The sequence below is a fragment of the Lissotriton vulgaris genome, chromosome 4_1 (genome assembly GCF_964263255.1).
Source record: "Lissotriton vulgaris chromosome 4_1, aLisVul1.2, whole genome shotgun sequence".
Classification (NCBI taxonomy): domain Eukaryota; kingdom Metazoa; phylum Chordata; class Amphibia; order Caudata; family Salamandridae; genus Lissotriton; species Lissotriton vulgaris.
The window spans coordinates 723,849,956-723,864,833 of record NC_141691.1 but is presented as its reverse complement, the minus strand read 5'-3'; the positions used below and the strand labels follow the sequence as shown (position 1 = coordinate 723,864,833).

At 43.9% G+C, this 14,878-nt stretch overlaps 1 protein-coding gene across 2 annotated transcripts in view; it reads left to right on the top strand.

Annotated features, from left to right (window-relative positions):
- The first annotated feature begins 690 nt into the window (after positions 1-690).
- The window catches only part of DSP (desmoplakin), a 229,494-nt gene continuing 215,306 nt past the window's right edge, over positions 691-14,878 (top strand). For both annotated transcript variants that reach the window (XM_086965017.1, XM_086965016.1), the window contains exon 1: positions 691-1,454. In XM_086965017.1, coding sequence (XP_086821143.1) covers positions 1,198-1,454 — 257 coding nt within the window. In that variant the 5' untranslated portion in view covers positions 691-1,197. The remainder of the gene's footprint in view (positions 1,455-14,878) is intronic.

Genomic DNA, 14,878 nt, shown 5'->3' with positions numbered 1-14,878 from the left:
CTTGGGTGTGGTGCGCTCATGGAGAATGAATTGCACATGCTCCTCTTTTGCCCCGTTTACAGAAAAGCTAGAAAGTACTGGCTAGTACCCCTATGTAAGAATATGGGATTTGACAAATGCTCTGTTGCAATGAGAGTCTTGAAGACCGATACATCGCCACATATAGTTTTTGCACTCTCAAAGTTTCTTTTAGCAATGTGGTCCAAAAGATGTTCCCTCAGAGCGCTACCCAGGGGTGATTTTACACTGCGATTGTTAATCTGTCTGCTAAATCTCTCCTATGAAATCTGTTTCTATGAAGTGATAATTTTATCTATTCTCCGTTTTATACAACTGTTTTTACTGCAATCTTTTATGACTGAAATTGTCGAAATAAAGACTCAATGAATGAATGACATTTATCACACTCACATTTTATTTGTAGAGTTGCTATTTATATTTGTACACTTCTGTGTTTTGTACGTGGTATGCAGCGCGCTGAAGCACATAGGAGTTAGGTTTGCGTTTTAAAGACAATTACACAGAAGTAAAATAAAAACCTAAACTAAAGAAACGCAGTTGAAATCAAGTGCCCTGCATTGTCGGCGACGATACATGCAAAGCTCACTCCTTTATTGTTTACCAAGTTTGGATTTCTGAACACACGGACTTTGAGATTTGCTCCCTGTAGTTCTTCTAGCTGCCGCCTACACTTTGCAAAACGAAACATTCCCGAGGCCTGGCCTGCGAGGGCTCTGTGCAGGTGAGCAGGAAGAAACAGGGGGAGCAAGGGAGTGAACAATCCGCTGGAGAAGGAGGAGGAACTGGAAAGACAACACAGCGCTCCAGCCCAGGGCGAGGAGCCGCACAATGTGCTTGCCTCAGCAGCTCAGAATAGTTTCTCACTGAAAAAAAACATACACAAAAAACTTAGGTGTGGCTTTCAGTGCCAAGCACCTGCCACCTTTCTGCCCGGTGCCACACGGACTGCACCTCTTGCCAGGGCAGGAGCGGGTTCGTGCTCTCCCCGGATCCCAGCTGCCTCGCCGCGCGCCGCGGCTCTCCTGCCCACCTGTGGCCTGAAGGAGGTGGGACAGAGCTGAGCTCGGAGAGTGACTGTCCCTCCCCCTCACCCATTCTTCGGCTCCATTCCCCCGCCGGGCCTCCCCTCCCTCCGTGTTTGTTTTTCTTGGTGGCTCGCCACTCCGAGCCGGGGAGATGAGTGTGAACGGAGGCTCCACCACCAGGCTCAACACGCTGGGCCGACTGACCCACGCCGACTCGGGCCACGAGCTGAACGGAGGCGCCAGGTACGAGATGAACACAAGCAGCAGGTACGAGATGGGCGGCCATGGCCGAATGATGGGGCCCCCCATGGGCGCCAACATGAGCGCCAACATGGGGCCGCCGAAGGTGTACTACTTGCAGCAGCAACAGCTCAGCTACGACTCCAGCGGGGACGGCTACGGAGGAGGGTAAGAGCATTGTGAACTGTGTGACCCTGTGCAGCCTCACACGCCTTGTTGTATTAACCCATGAAGTGAAATCCTGTCATCTTGGCCCACCCGCGACTTTTAAACGTAGTTTGTAAACTGGGTGGGCCGGGTTGTGGCAGAACATTAACTTTGTTACCTCTAGGAAGTATCCCTTCTTGCAGTTCTCGCGGCGTTACGTCAGCCCCACCCTGTTCTATTTAGCTATCTTGTTTTACCCCGGTGCATTCTGGTAACTGTAGTTTCCCCCTTTCAATTCCATAATGGTTATTAGAAGTCATTGATTAAAAAAAATGGATTGGATGAAATATTCACGCCTAGCGTGGGAAAACTTGAGCTCTGTCTTAATCCCCTTACTGAGGATTGTTTACGACAGCGGTTCTTAACCTTTGAACTTCTGTGTACCCCCTCCCCCCCCCAATTAATTATCACTATAGGCTGGGGACCCCCCACAGACTCATTGTTGGAAGACAGGGACCTCCTAAGGAATGTTTATGATTTGTGCCTCAAAACAATATGCACAAATACAAAAAACAAGTATTCACCAAACAAATGCTCAACCATTTAAATATTTTGTTTAATTCACAAATAAATATACAAAAAGTTTTCACATTTTCAATTTTGGTTCTTTATTTGTACATACTTTATGTCATTTATTCATTTTAATATTTAATTTTGTAAAACACCCGCGGACCCCTAAATAGGCTTTTCTGGCCACAGGTTAAGAATGACTGTTTTACGAGAATAATTTTCACTTGCTAAATGCTGTGAGCCACTTCTTAAACCTGACGTAAAGGTCTGGAGTAATTTGTCAGGTTGGAGCGGCCCTTGACACACTGCCAGGGAGTTCCCAGATGAATACAAGTCGACAGAGCACAGTTTTCAGTCCTTGGATATGGACTTCAGTAACTGTATGCTTCTGGGGTTCTTCGCTTCAGTTGAATCCATTGAGTTAAATAACTGAATTAAAGGGATTTATCAGTGAGAAGCACTGAACTGAAGACTGCGTTAACTGACATGAAGTCACTTAGTAACAAATGAATACCGATATATTTATTGCGAGCTGGTTTTTGAAGCTTTGCTTTTTATGGTATTATTTGTGTCTTGCCAGAAAATTAGCACAGTAGACCAGAGCCCTGCTGATCAGAGGTTCTAAATTAACACGTTTTCAATGTTTTCGCATTGCATTATGGGATTTGTAGTTCAGCGAATCCCTATATAGTTATGCATAGCAGTATGCAAAATAAACTGGGCCACGCAGGGACTTGGGGTATTTGAGAGATGACCTGATATTTCATGTGGTTAAGATGCCAAAAGGGAGGACAGTGCCTCCCACTCTTTAAGTGACTCACTTAGTCCGATGCTCAAGAGAGAAATACGATTCTTTTATTGTTTCATTTGCTGTGGTATATTTGACGTAGTTCTCCGATTTTGTTTGATAATTGCGGTCAAACCACATTAGACAGATTGTTATTAAGGACAGATTCATTGATGTCAGAGAGAATTGAGCTGTTTGTTTACTCAAACATATAGTCTCTGCTAGCCCTTTAAGGAAGTGACTAGCAGCAACAAAACAAGGGTGGCCATGCTATTTCCTTGCAAATCAATAACAAAATAGTGTCTGAAGGACTGGTCATAAATGTATATACATAAGTGTTTCCAATAGTCCTTGACGAAGAAAATAACTTGCAGTCCATTTGGTGGAGCTCACATGGTAACGGCACCTAGGTTGCGAATTCCCGGACTATTGACTTAATTAATTCCTTGAAAAGACAATGTATGCCATCGATTTTTAGTTGAGTACAGTTTCTCCATTTATTTTCCACACAACTTTGAACATGGCATGAACAATTTCACCATGAAGGCAGCCGACACTTGTTTCGACCACTTGACTTTCTCAAGGCTAAAAGACCGTGAGCCCTTATGAGGGGCAGGCAGGCTTATCATGGTCTCTGCAGTGTACCAATTAAGCAGGTACTAATGTATCTATGCACTTGATGGGCAGGTTTGGCAATCAGATGCACACTCGCTGATGTTTTTATTGAAGGACACAGAATAATTCTGCTTTGCTTTTACAAGGGATTTATGATTTTTTACGGATTTACTGAATGTGCTTGGTACATATCGTATGGTAGTAGGATAAATCCTTTTAGGCTTGAAAAAGCCCCATGGACGGAACACGTGTCGGCTGCCTTTATGATGAAATTGTTCATGACGTACAGAGTTGTGTGGAAAATAAATGGAGAGATCGACTCAACTGAACATCAACTACATACATTGTCTTATCAAGGGTTTTATAAAGTCAATTGAGTGTGTACTTTGGTGCTTTTTCTACGAACGGAAATGACTATCCTCCTGATGACACATAGCGTCTCAGAGATATCAAGTTATTTCATGCCAAGTATGTATAGCTTATCGAGCCTGATTATGCCTTTCTACCTTTAGTGGCAGTTCTACATTTATAATGGTAAAATCCAAGCACTTGTTCTGATATGTCACATTTGTTTTGTACTAACCACCATTTTTATGGCATCTTAGAACACTCTCTATCTGGGAGGCCATCAATTGAACTAGAAAATGGTGACAGCATATTTATAATGGTAAAATCAAAACTACGTGTTTCAGAATGCAAAGGAAAACATGGTAGTGGATGGACTATTCATGGCCAGACATGGGGCAAGTAAATTAATTTGGGATTTTTGCACAGCACTTGTGCCATTTCTGGGGGGTGCAAGGAAGGCTGTGGAGACAAGTCCTAGGTCACAAGTCACAGCTCCTGTCCTGCTGGGCTTTCTGTAAGAGGACATATGGTTCCTCTCTACAGCCATACCTGAAAACTTGGGAAGTCTTTCTTCCAGACAGAAATGTTTAAGTATATCTCTGAAAGTGCTCAACACTCACATTTTTCATGGGGTTGTTTGGAAAGGGAACTGCTCAAAAGAAAATGTTTACATGTGTATGAAACACAACAAGATATATGTGTGAGTGGGACCTTTTAATAAACCTCTTAATCCCTGAATTGAAGGTCCTGCCTGTTGATTCTTAATCTGCAGTTGTAGGGTTAGGTGACGTAGGCACACCAGGTAAGAACTTAAAATTGGGATTTCTTCCAACATGCCATCTTGAAAGAACTCCCATATATATACTACTTTGTCTACATACATTATGCTTTCCAGAATTTAGGGTCTGTCACCTGGTTTACCTCTCACCCTAGTGAGTCTTAAAGGCCAGGGAAGTCAGGCGCTTGGGCAGGGTGATCCCGCTGGAGGGGAACAATTCATTGGAGAGGTGAGGAAGAGGTTCTTGTAGGGCCACCATGTCATGTGTGGAGATTGAAAGTGATACCAAGGCTGGTGACACTCCCTGTTAAGGGTTGGTAGAAAGGTGTGGCTTGGGTTTAGTCTCCAGTCTCACCTCTACTGGGATATGCTTGGATTTCCTTTCTGTGTACATTGATGCAAGGTTCTTAAATGTTTCTATCCCACATCCCGACCTGGCGGTTTATCCCCTCAACATTTTTGACAGGTAATACCTGGCAAAAATTGTTTTGGGAAAAATTAAAGATTCTGAGTTTTGCAGCTCCGAGCGGGGGCTGGGAAGAAGGATGCAGTTTACGCCGTTATACCCCATTTCCAATGGTGGAACATATAATGGGGAAGTAAAACAGAACTAGTGTTAAAAAAAAAGTTACACCCTAAGGTATGGGTATTTGCCCAGGCGGGATCATCGCACCCAAGCATTGTCCAGTTCACTGAGGGCCTAAGGGGGCTGATTATGAGTTTGTCGGTGTGGGACGGCTTGCCACTGCCAAACTCAACCACCTGTTGCCCGCCTGATTGAGTTTCCTCGGGCGGTCCTTTGGTGTTCCCATGGTGGTGCCTTTCAAAAAGGCACTGCAATGGGAGCGTCAAAGCCTGTTCCTGCACAGCATGGACTGTGAAGTCCATGCCGTGCAGGAAAGGGAGTGCATGCACATAGGGGCGCACAACATTTTCCCCCTCACAGCATGCACTGTGAAGTCCATGCCATGCAGGAAAGGGCTGTGTATACACACATGGGTGCACAACATGTGCCCCCTGCATGCAATCCCATAGGCCTGAGGCACTAGGGGACTCTGTAGGGGCCCCCTTTGTTTCCTCACTGCCACCCTTTCAATGCGATCTCACCGCCGTGGTTAGGGTCCCAGTGAGGAAATGTGTAATATTCTTGGCAGTTCAGCAGCAGCACTGCCAAGCATATTGCAGTCTCGTTTCCGTTGCGCCAGGGATCACGGATCCCTGGTGGCTGCGGCAGTCCTCTCATGGTCCGTACTCATAATATGGCAGTCAGACCACTGGTGCGATGATCCTATGGACCACCAAGCTCGTAATCAGACCCTAAAACAGCAAGTCTCTTTCAAGAACCAAGCAGCAGAGCAGTGATCTTACACTCATGCCATTGCCTTCTAGGTGGAAGGTCAGTTTTCACATGTTACTCCCTAGCCTGTTAAGAGTCCATTGTGTGCTGATGGGAGTGGGCGGGTTGCAGGCCTCAGATAACGCACAGCCCCACCCAGGCCATAAGCAGGATCCCTGTTCATAAATAAACAATATGGTTCATTCCAGCACAGGCCCTGGCTGCATAGTTTGCAATCCTTCTTTTTTTTTCTTCTTTTTTGTGTTCAAATCATTTTTATTAGACAAGAATGAAAGTAAAGTACAGAAAGTAAGTATAAATCAATAATACATACAGTCATGGTTCATACATTGTTGGTTCATACATTGTTGAGTCAAATAATAAAAATAAAAATAAGACAATACAGAGATTGATCCAGAACCATACCTTCCGTGAAGGATAGTCGAACAGTCATGAGGATTGCCCTTACACGTGAGATAACATTATAGTACAGTGAATACATTAGGACAGGGTAGTAGATCAAAAACATAGTTCTGCGATACAATGTCAGGATACAGCACCGTAGTGCAACTCAGTGTGGTCTTCACAAATAAGCGGTATTAAAATATGCAATAAGTAAACAGCTGTCGAGTTTCATATATCTTAACTTCATGTTACAGCTTGTGAAACCACAATGAAGCGCAGCACCTACTGCCCAATATCTTGCTAGTAGTGTAGCGTAATATATTAGAATAGTATCGTACCCATTTGTGATTTGCCTCTGAGTGACTACGTGTGGCGGGCATTCTATAGGGCTTGGCGAGTGTTGGACAGACTACGGTGGATCAAAGGAGAAGGAGGATGCATCAAGAGTGAACCAGAGTTTTTTGTTGGTGACTTTCCATAGTTTGCAATCCTAAAGCAAGGCAGTTAGCATGGATGTAGGGAGGGCCATTTAATCACGCAGGAGGGGAGCACTAAATTATGCGGCAAGAAAAGGCAAATTATATGGCATAATATCGCACATTTGTGTGGCTGCATTAGTAAACTCTTTTGTAATTCTTACCAGGTTAACAGGCTGTGGGCAAACGTTTAATCTCAGTATCAGATTGACACCTAAATACATTAATCACCAACTGAAAGGTGACTGACCTACCACTGCACAATTGAGTGCATTTTACTGCTGGCAACACATGTAGTAGCAACGGTTTTAGTGACGTGATCCGTTTGAGCTAAAACAAAATATTTTTAGTTGAAGTTTGCAAATTGTGCAGGTGATGTTGGATTGTGTGGTGAGTGCTGCAATTCAGTAATTTTGCAGAAAACACCACGGCTGCAGAATCGCATAATCCCAGTGGCCCTGGATGTAGGTTAATATTAGGTGCTAAATGGTGTACAGGGAGCAACTTCTCTTAAGAGTGTTTGAAATACCAAAATAAGTGCTTCAGAGACATATTGCTTTGGTTTGCACTGGAGCTGGGGCAATTTTGCATCTATATTTTTGGATTACTGAGATTGCACTGGCGCATGCGAAAATTTGCTGCACCGTTTTTTTATTCAGGCATCTCATGAAAAATGTTGTTTTGAACTGTTAAAACACGTGCAACGGTCGTTGCAAAATTACAGTCCTACAGTCTGCGTGCAACGTGGAAGCGGTACTGCAAAATTGGTGTGGCAGCCTTAGTGTGTGTGCATTCTGGTCATTAATGTTCTACCTCAAACGACATTTGCATCATCCTCCGATTCTCCAATATGAGCTATTTTAAATGTCCAGGTGTCTGTACCACCAGACATGTCTTGCTTCACACCTCGATGCACCGCACAACCCTGACCAGTCTGTGTGCCCTGGGTCTAAAGGCCGTCCCGCACACATACATCGAAGGCTTCCTGCAACTTCAATTTGTGGCCAACACCTTAAACCACACCCCTGTGAGCTCATCCCTGTACTCTGGCCCATGCCAGCACCTGCCCATTGAAAGAGCTGTCCCGCCCCCGGGCTTTCTTTGCTGACAGACTTGTTGGACTACTTTCCAAGCGTTGGTGATTGGTGGCCCGTGGGGCAGTAGAGGCTCCCAAGGACTGCTCACTGAGGCGCAGGGATTTCTTGACTCCCCAGATTTAAACAAGCTTTTGTTCATCGATAAAATATTGTAACGATTTTAATTAATTAAACAATAAATATTAATTAATTAATTCATTCATTCTTGACTCCCAAGTGGCATTAGGGCAGATAACACCACCACCCCTTTCCGTGATTTTTTTATTTTTATTGTTTTGCTTTAACGGCAAACCAGGAAACACAATGGCCTGGGCTGTCGACACAAAACGTGCTTTTGTTTGTGACAGTCCATATTTGAGAACTGTGTTTAGTGCGGCAGGGCACTACAGAGGTCTGCTCCACATGGACTCTTCGTTCACTGCAGAGCGCACTCCCAGGAGCAGCAAGTGCAATAGAAAAGGCGCACTCACTTCCAGAGCTGGCCTTTGCTCAAATAGCGCCCTGGGCGAAACAAAGTGTGGCGCCCCCTCCCACTTGTCATCTCCAATTGCCCGTGTGTTGGGATAGCGGGAGGGGTATGTTTTCTTTAGAGTCAGGTTAGACTGGAGGGAAACTGGTGCAGGCAGCTCCTGCGCCCTCTGAAGGTCAGGGCTCCGGGTGTGGCCGAGCCTGCCCATGGTAAAGGTCCCATAGGGAGAAGAGTCATTTGGAGTAACCATCCTCTTTAGCACTTGTTGATCTGTGTGTCAGGACTGCTATCTACTGCTACTGCTGTCATCATGTTATTCGTGAAGCGCCCTAGTACCACTTGGACCAAGTGCTGTATGTAACAATGTTAAACACATAAAAGTACCAATTTAAATTACGTTGCGTGCAAAATAAGCACTGATGCGTGGTTACCCACTTTGTTTAGTGAAGCAAGAGCCAGAAGTTTGCTTGTTGGCTTGACTTGGCTTTTAATGAAGTTCAGTGCTTGATTGGCTGGATAGGTGGTGACCCATTTGAGCTAATGTCATGTTCTCAATGTGTTGCAATGAAGGCGCAGCATCAGTGCCCCTTGTTCTCCAGTTGCTGCTGGTTCAAAACTTTGCTGCTCAGTTTCTATTACACTTACCTCAACATTACCATATCGCTTAGGGCCTTTAACAAGTTTTTGGGCTTCACATTGAAAAGCGCTGTTTCTTTAAGGCGTTTTGCTTTTGTCACACAGGCATCAATGGTCTTGGTACTAAGCATCTCTTCCTGAAGCTAATTTTTTGTCAGCGGGTCCATACACTCCCCTTTTCTTCATAAATGTTACTGGAGATTCCTAAAACTCTGTTAGGTGGCAGATCCTTTGAATTCCTTGCTTCTAAGGCCTGCATCCTTTCCGTGCTTCTACGGCCTGGCCTCGTCTCTTGCTCGTCCTCCATCTTTAATCTGATCACTTGCTCATGTGAAAGCCTGTAAAACTTCTCTGTTTTCTACATCCAACTCCCTTAATCTATTCAGCTTGATATGTTCTCTGTTGGTACCAGGACATTCTATTGAATAACAGTGTACTTTATAAATGTTTATCACCATCTTCAGTGCCAGCGTGACGTTAGTATTTAGGATCACCTCAAGATTTGAAAAAAGCAATAGTGACCTTGTGCAAAGGTCTGCACATTAGGCAGCGGATGTGGATTATGGGGCAAATATGGAAAATCCGTAATACTGTGGAAAGCGCAGAGGTTGCCGAATTGCGTAATTCTAGTGACACTGTGTATGCATTTCAACCCAGTTGTGCATAAATTGAGCCGGTGAGGCCCACCTGTACTTATTTTTGGGGAAAGCACTTGTTTTTTCTTCGCAGATTTTGATTCAGAGCAAAAAACCCAAAAAAGTCTCAGACTTGACTCTGGCACCGCACTCTATGCGATATAACTCGTAAAGAAACTGTTCAACATCCTGAACGCCTCCGCCAGTCTCATCCTGAACATTCCCCAAAGCAGCCACATCCTGGTCACCTGAGAGACCTCCACTGGATCCTGATCAGCAAAAGAATTACCTTCAAGCTCCTCATACACGCCTACAATGCCCTCCACAATGACGGACCGACTTATCTCAACCACTGCATCTCCTTCTACACCTCCACCAGACATCTCTGCCGGACTGGCCCTGGCCACCATCCCACGGATCTGCAGGACCAAGGTTGTAGGAAGATCCTTCTCCTACCTCGCTGCGAACACCTGGAACTCCCTGTCTCTACATCTCAGGTAATCACCGTCTCTGCCTCAATCAGGAAGGACCCCAAGACCTGGCTTTTCGTCTGAACTCCAGATCCTCCCTTCCCAGCACACACTAATCACCTTGAGACCCTAACCGGTGAGTAGTCACGCTTTACAAGAATCTCAGTTGAAAAGGGTGAAAGGAAGAGAAAGATGGAAAAACAGCAACTAAGGGAGAAAGCATGCATGAAAACCCGCAAGCGAGAGATAATGAGTCAGGACTTTGCTGGTTGTTGGTTGAAGAGGCATGAGGTGGAATCGAGGCTAGGCAGCTGGGTTTTCAGCACTCCAGCCTTTGATAGCTCCAGCTGTGGGATACTGAGCTAAACCTGTGGCCCTGCCATGTATTCTGTTACAAACTAAGCACTGTGCTCCGATCTGTACCATCGTCAATATCATGGAATAGAACAAATCAAGGACTAGAGCATACACCTGGACTCCATTGCTTACTTCTTTAGTTTCATACTTATTGAAACAAATTACGCTCCCCGTATTTGTGACCCCCCGGTCTTTGTTTCTGGATTGTTGTCTTCCTCGTGAACTGGGAGGGCAGCTTTGATACCCGTGAGCAGCCGTACTTCCACGAGTTACAGCACCAAGTGTCTAATGTTCTAACTCGGTGCATGATTTGTCTTTCTTTACTGAGGCGATGGCGGGAGTGTGTTCAATTGTTTCACTGCCGCTCTGGTATGGTTGCTGGAATGCTGACTGACTGCTGCTGATACCTGGGTCCACACTGAAGGTCTCTGGTGTAAAAGCAGCCCAGCCTTTCATTTGTCAGAAGTCCTGAAAAGATGTATTCTTGAATTTAAGCAATAACGCCACTTAAGCAGATGATTGGATGAGGTTCTACTTAGGGTGTGGTGTGCAATAATACACGTGATATTAAGAAATAAAAACAACAATAATTACATGTGAATGCAGGAAGGCGTGCAAAGATGGCGCCCTCTCTTTCGGTGTGACGGTTTAGCACCTCTGTAATGGCGGCACCATGCAGGCTTCATCAGCCGCCCCTGAGGGAGACTCTAATACCTTGGGGCCGCGTCAGTGCTTCCGGTATGAGACAATCCTGGGAGGGGACAGCCGCAAACAGACTCCTGCTGAAACCCAAGCCGCCCTGCTCACCTGAACAATGCAGTCACCTAGGCGGCTCCGGAGGGCTCCTCTCTTCAGCTCACAGGTCCTGACAGAACACCCAGGATGGAAACTACAGTAAAACCTGACGTAGTTATTCAATGTTTGTGGAGTTTACGACCAGGAAGCATTTATAGCAATCCACGAGAGAGTTTAGGGATCCTTAATATTCAAAGCCTGGTGAGATGACAAGCCGCCTTTCAAGAGGTTTGCTGAGAGCGCTCAGCGGATTAATGCACCTGCTGCAGAATCAAGCCGCCATACTATATTAGTTTCGCGATATAAAATGCAAAGTCATTTTACCTTTCACTGGCAAAACAAAGAAACGGGCAATAAAGTGAACTAGTGTATGAACTTTAAAATATCAACTAGACCTGTGGATTCAAATTCTTTGGGACTGACTCAGGCTTTCATGCTCTAAAAGTCGATAACATGCATACCGTCGGGTTGCAATAGTAGCACACTTTAATTTCCAGCGCTTGGAATCTGCCAGACGGTCGCAGGAACCGCTGAATAGAGAAGCTGGCAGAGTAACTGGGAGGGGCTTAGTTCATTTAAAAGAATGAATACAATATTTCTCTTACCTAAAAGAAAGATACACGTGGTAGTGTCTGATTCAAATACAGTAGAGAGCATGGCAGATCTGTGCCCTTTACCTGACTTTTGGTTTAATTAAAACTGAAGTGCCAGAAAGCCAACACCTCCCGGCTTACAAATTCTTTTCTGTCTTTTTTTTGCTGTAAATTTGGTTTTGCTCGGTTGTTGCTCCTTTCTCTTGTCAGGAGATAACAACCAGCACTCCCAGTGCAGAGGTCACGGCGCACCCCTCACAGCTGGGTGAGCTCACGTCTGTGCTATGTGTCTAGTGGCATTCTTTGCAACACAGCTCCAGAGGCCTTTCATCTGCCCCCTCAAACGGGGGTCCTGTATTGTGTCAACTTGATCTCTGACCAGTTATTTGATTTAATGTTTACCCACGGGTTGTGTGAACGGACAGTATTTGTAACAGGTGACCTATTACAGGCCTTTGGGGCCCAAACTGTGACAGAGCGTCATCTGTCTAAAAAATGAAAGTCTACAGCACCAAAATAAAAGTTTCATCCATTAGGGAATAAGATAGCTAAAAAAAAGGCAGCCCATGTTTGCACAAACTGCAGCTGGTGTCAACTTACGAAGACACACTCAATAAGTGTTTTGCAAGGTATGGAAATTGACACAGAATTGTGCCTGCTGCAGGCAACGCTTTTTATATCTGGGAAATCAACAGTAAAAGCTCATTAGACCATGAAGTAGGCCCACAAACAGCCAAACAAAAAACACGGACCCTTCACTGACTTGTCAGACCAGCCCTTCCAGCGCTGTATGTTGCCCTGTAGGCCAGTCTGACCCTGGGCATCAATCAGTAAGGTTCAGATTCAGGCATTTTCTTCAGAACATCACTCTCTTAAGTTAAAATACTGGCTCCATCTTTACGTGCCACATTTTCTGTGCCTGCATTCGTGAAACGCCATGCTGAATAGACCCTTCAAGGCCATTGCCGTTTCCACATTTTGCTTAGCATGTGCATTGCTGCCAGTGGAGCCATGGGTGCCCAGCTCCGAGCCTGCTTTTCTGGCAAAAAAGGGTTGATCCTGGCAAATCACTTCCTCACCATCTGGCTACTTTTCCTCATTTGAATAATTTGAGAGGACTTAAAAGGGATACACCCCAGCTCTGTTCTTAATGTCTTAAAATGTTACACTTAATAATCACAGAAAACGAAACTGGACGATTCCTTTGGTTGCTGGCGAGGGCCCTGCAGCAGTTTCGGTGAGACCCCAGGGCTGCAGGTTACATCCTTACTATTCAGTCGACAGAGGGAAGACTTGCTGCATCTCTAAACGTCAGTTCCTCCTCTCCACATTATTTTATTTGATGGAGACGTTCTAATATTTCTTACAGGATCAATGTTAAACCCATAGTTTGACTCGAGGGATCAGAGTTCTATCTCATGGAAATTGCACCAGAACTTCACGTTTAAAACATTGTCTGTCTGTCTTGTTAATAAGTCCTTTCTTAAGAGTGTTTGTGACTTCATTCAGGCTTAAGTGTGACTTTCTCATGAAATTCCAGGAGTAAAATATGCTGACTGGAAAAAAAATATGTTTGTGACAGGGTTTATGAATGGGGCTCCCGGTTTTATGGTATTTCTTTTTTGCCCATTCCTGTCTGTGTTTATCCAAATTTATTTTTTGGCCTTTTTATCTGTATTTATCCATATTTATTTTGTGTTTCGCGTATTAACGAAGTTGTAAAACTGTACATTTCCATATCTATTTAACTGATTCACACGCTCACATACTTTAATGTCTGTCGTGTTTTAGCTATTTTAGCTGCCAAATATTACATAATACATCCACTGGTACATATTGGCATTGTATTATAAAAGTATGTTAACATATTCCGTTATTTAAAGAAATGTCATCCTGTTTCTTATTTTCCCATGCTATCTGCTCAGCTGCTGGCCTTTAATTCATGAAAGAAAGCATGGAGATTCACTTAAAATAAGCACAATTTTCTGTATTTATCCACTTTTAAAAATAAATACAGACAGAAAACACATTGATTTTTGTCTGTATTTGAATTGTTTCTTGATATCCAGGTACAATTCACACAAAACAGGAGTAAGACTCAAGTATTCACAGGAAAATCTTTGTGAACGTAGCCTGAAAATTCAAGCATAAACCACACTTAATGACCGGAATAAGACTTGACTACTTATAGACAATGCTTTGTGAATCAGGCCGAGGTATCCATGTGCAATTCACACCTATAACAGGAGTAAGCCTAAAATAGTGATAGAAAAATCTCGAATGAACCTGGCACTGTGAACTTTCAACGACGTGTAGATAACATACTATAAAAAATAGTGCATGCTTATTTCTGTTTGAATCAGTGATCTTGGGATACATTCCTAATTGGTGCAAAGGAGACAGATTGCTGTTTAGTCTATGACACTAAACATTTTAACAAATTTTCAGAGCATGAAACAGTAGTGAGAGTGCCACCATTAAAACAAAGTGGGCATTGGAATATCTGGTAAGTACTTTATTGATAGCTGTTTGTCTTACAAAGCACTTCCACTTTCAGGGAAAGATTTGCATACATGTGATGATGGGAACAATCTCTTTCCAGAATCACGGGATGCTAGAAGGTATCAAGTTGCAAAAATATTTATTTTTTACCTTCAGTTACTCAAAGTAAGTGTTATAATTAATTGTAATCCCAAAGCAAGAGTAGTTCTGACTAAAGATAGCTGCACAGGTGCTAGTTACACAAAGTAATAGTGGTCCGCACTCCTCTTCTAATGGTCAAACTACTCCAAAACCATAAATACATTACAACAGAAAACACGCACAAAAGGGAGGGCCTCAAGAGTCCAACATTTGTACTGTAAAGTTTGTTCTCTCCTCATTTCCCTACAACAATATAGTAGCTGTACGAGTGTCCAAGAATTTTGGGGGGAACTGATCCATTGTACACTTAGACTTCGATGTGACATTGCTGTAAAGAAATACATTACTCCTGATGAATTCCTCTTGGAGGGCGAAATGCGTTGGCTGGGCTGTTTCTTTGATGTTTTGAAGAATAATAAAGAGAATTGTTCTGAG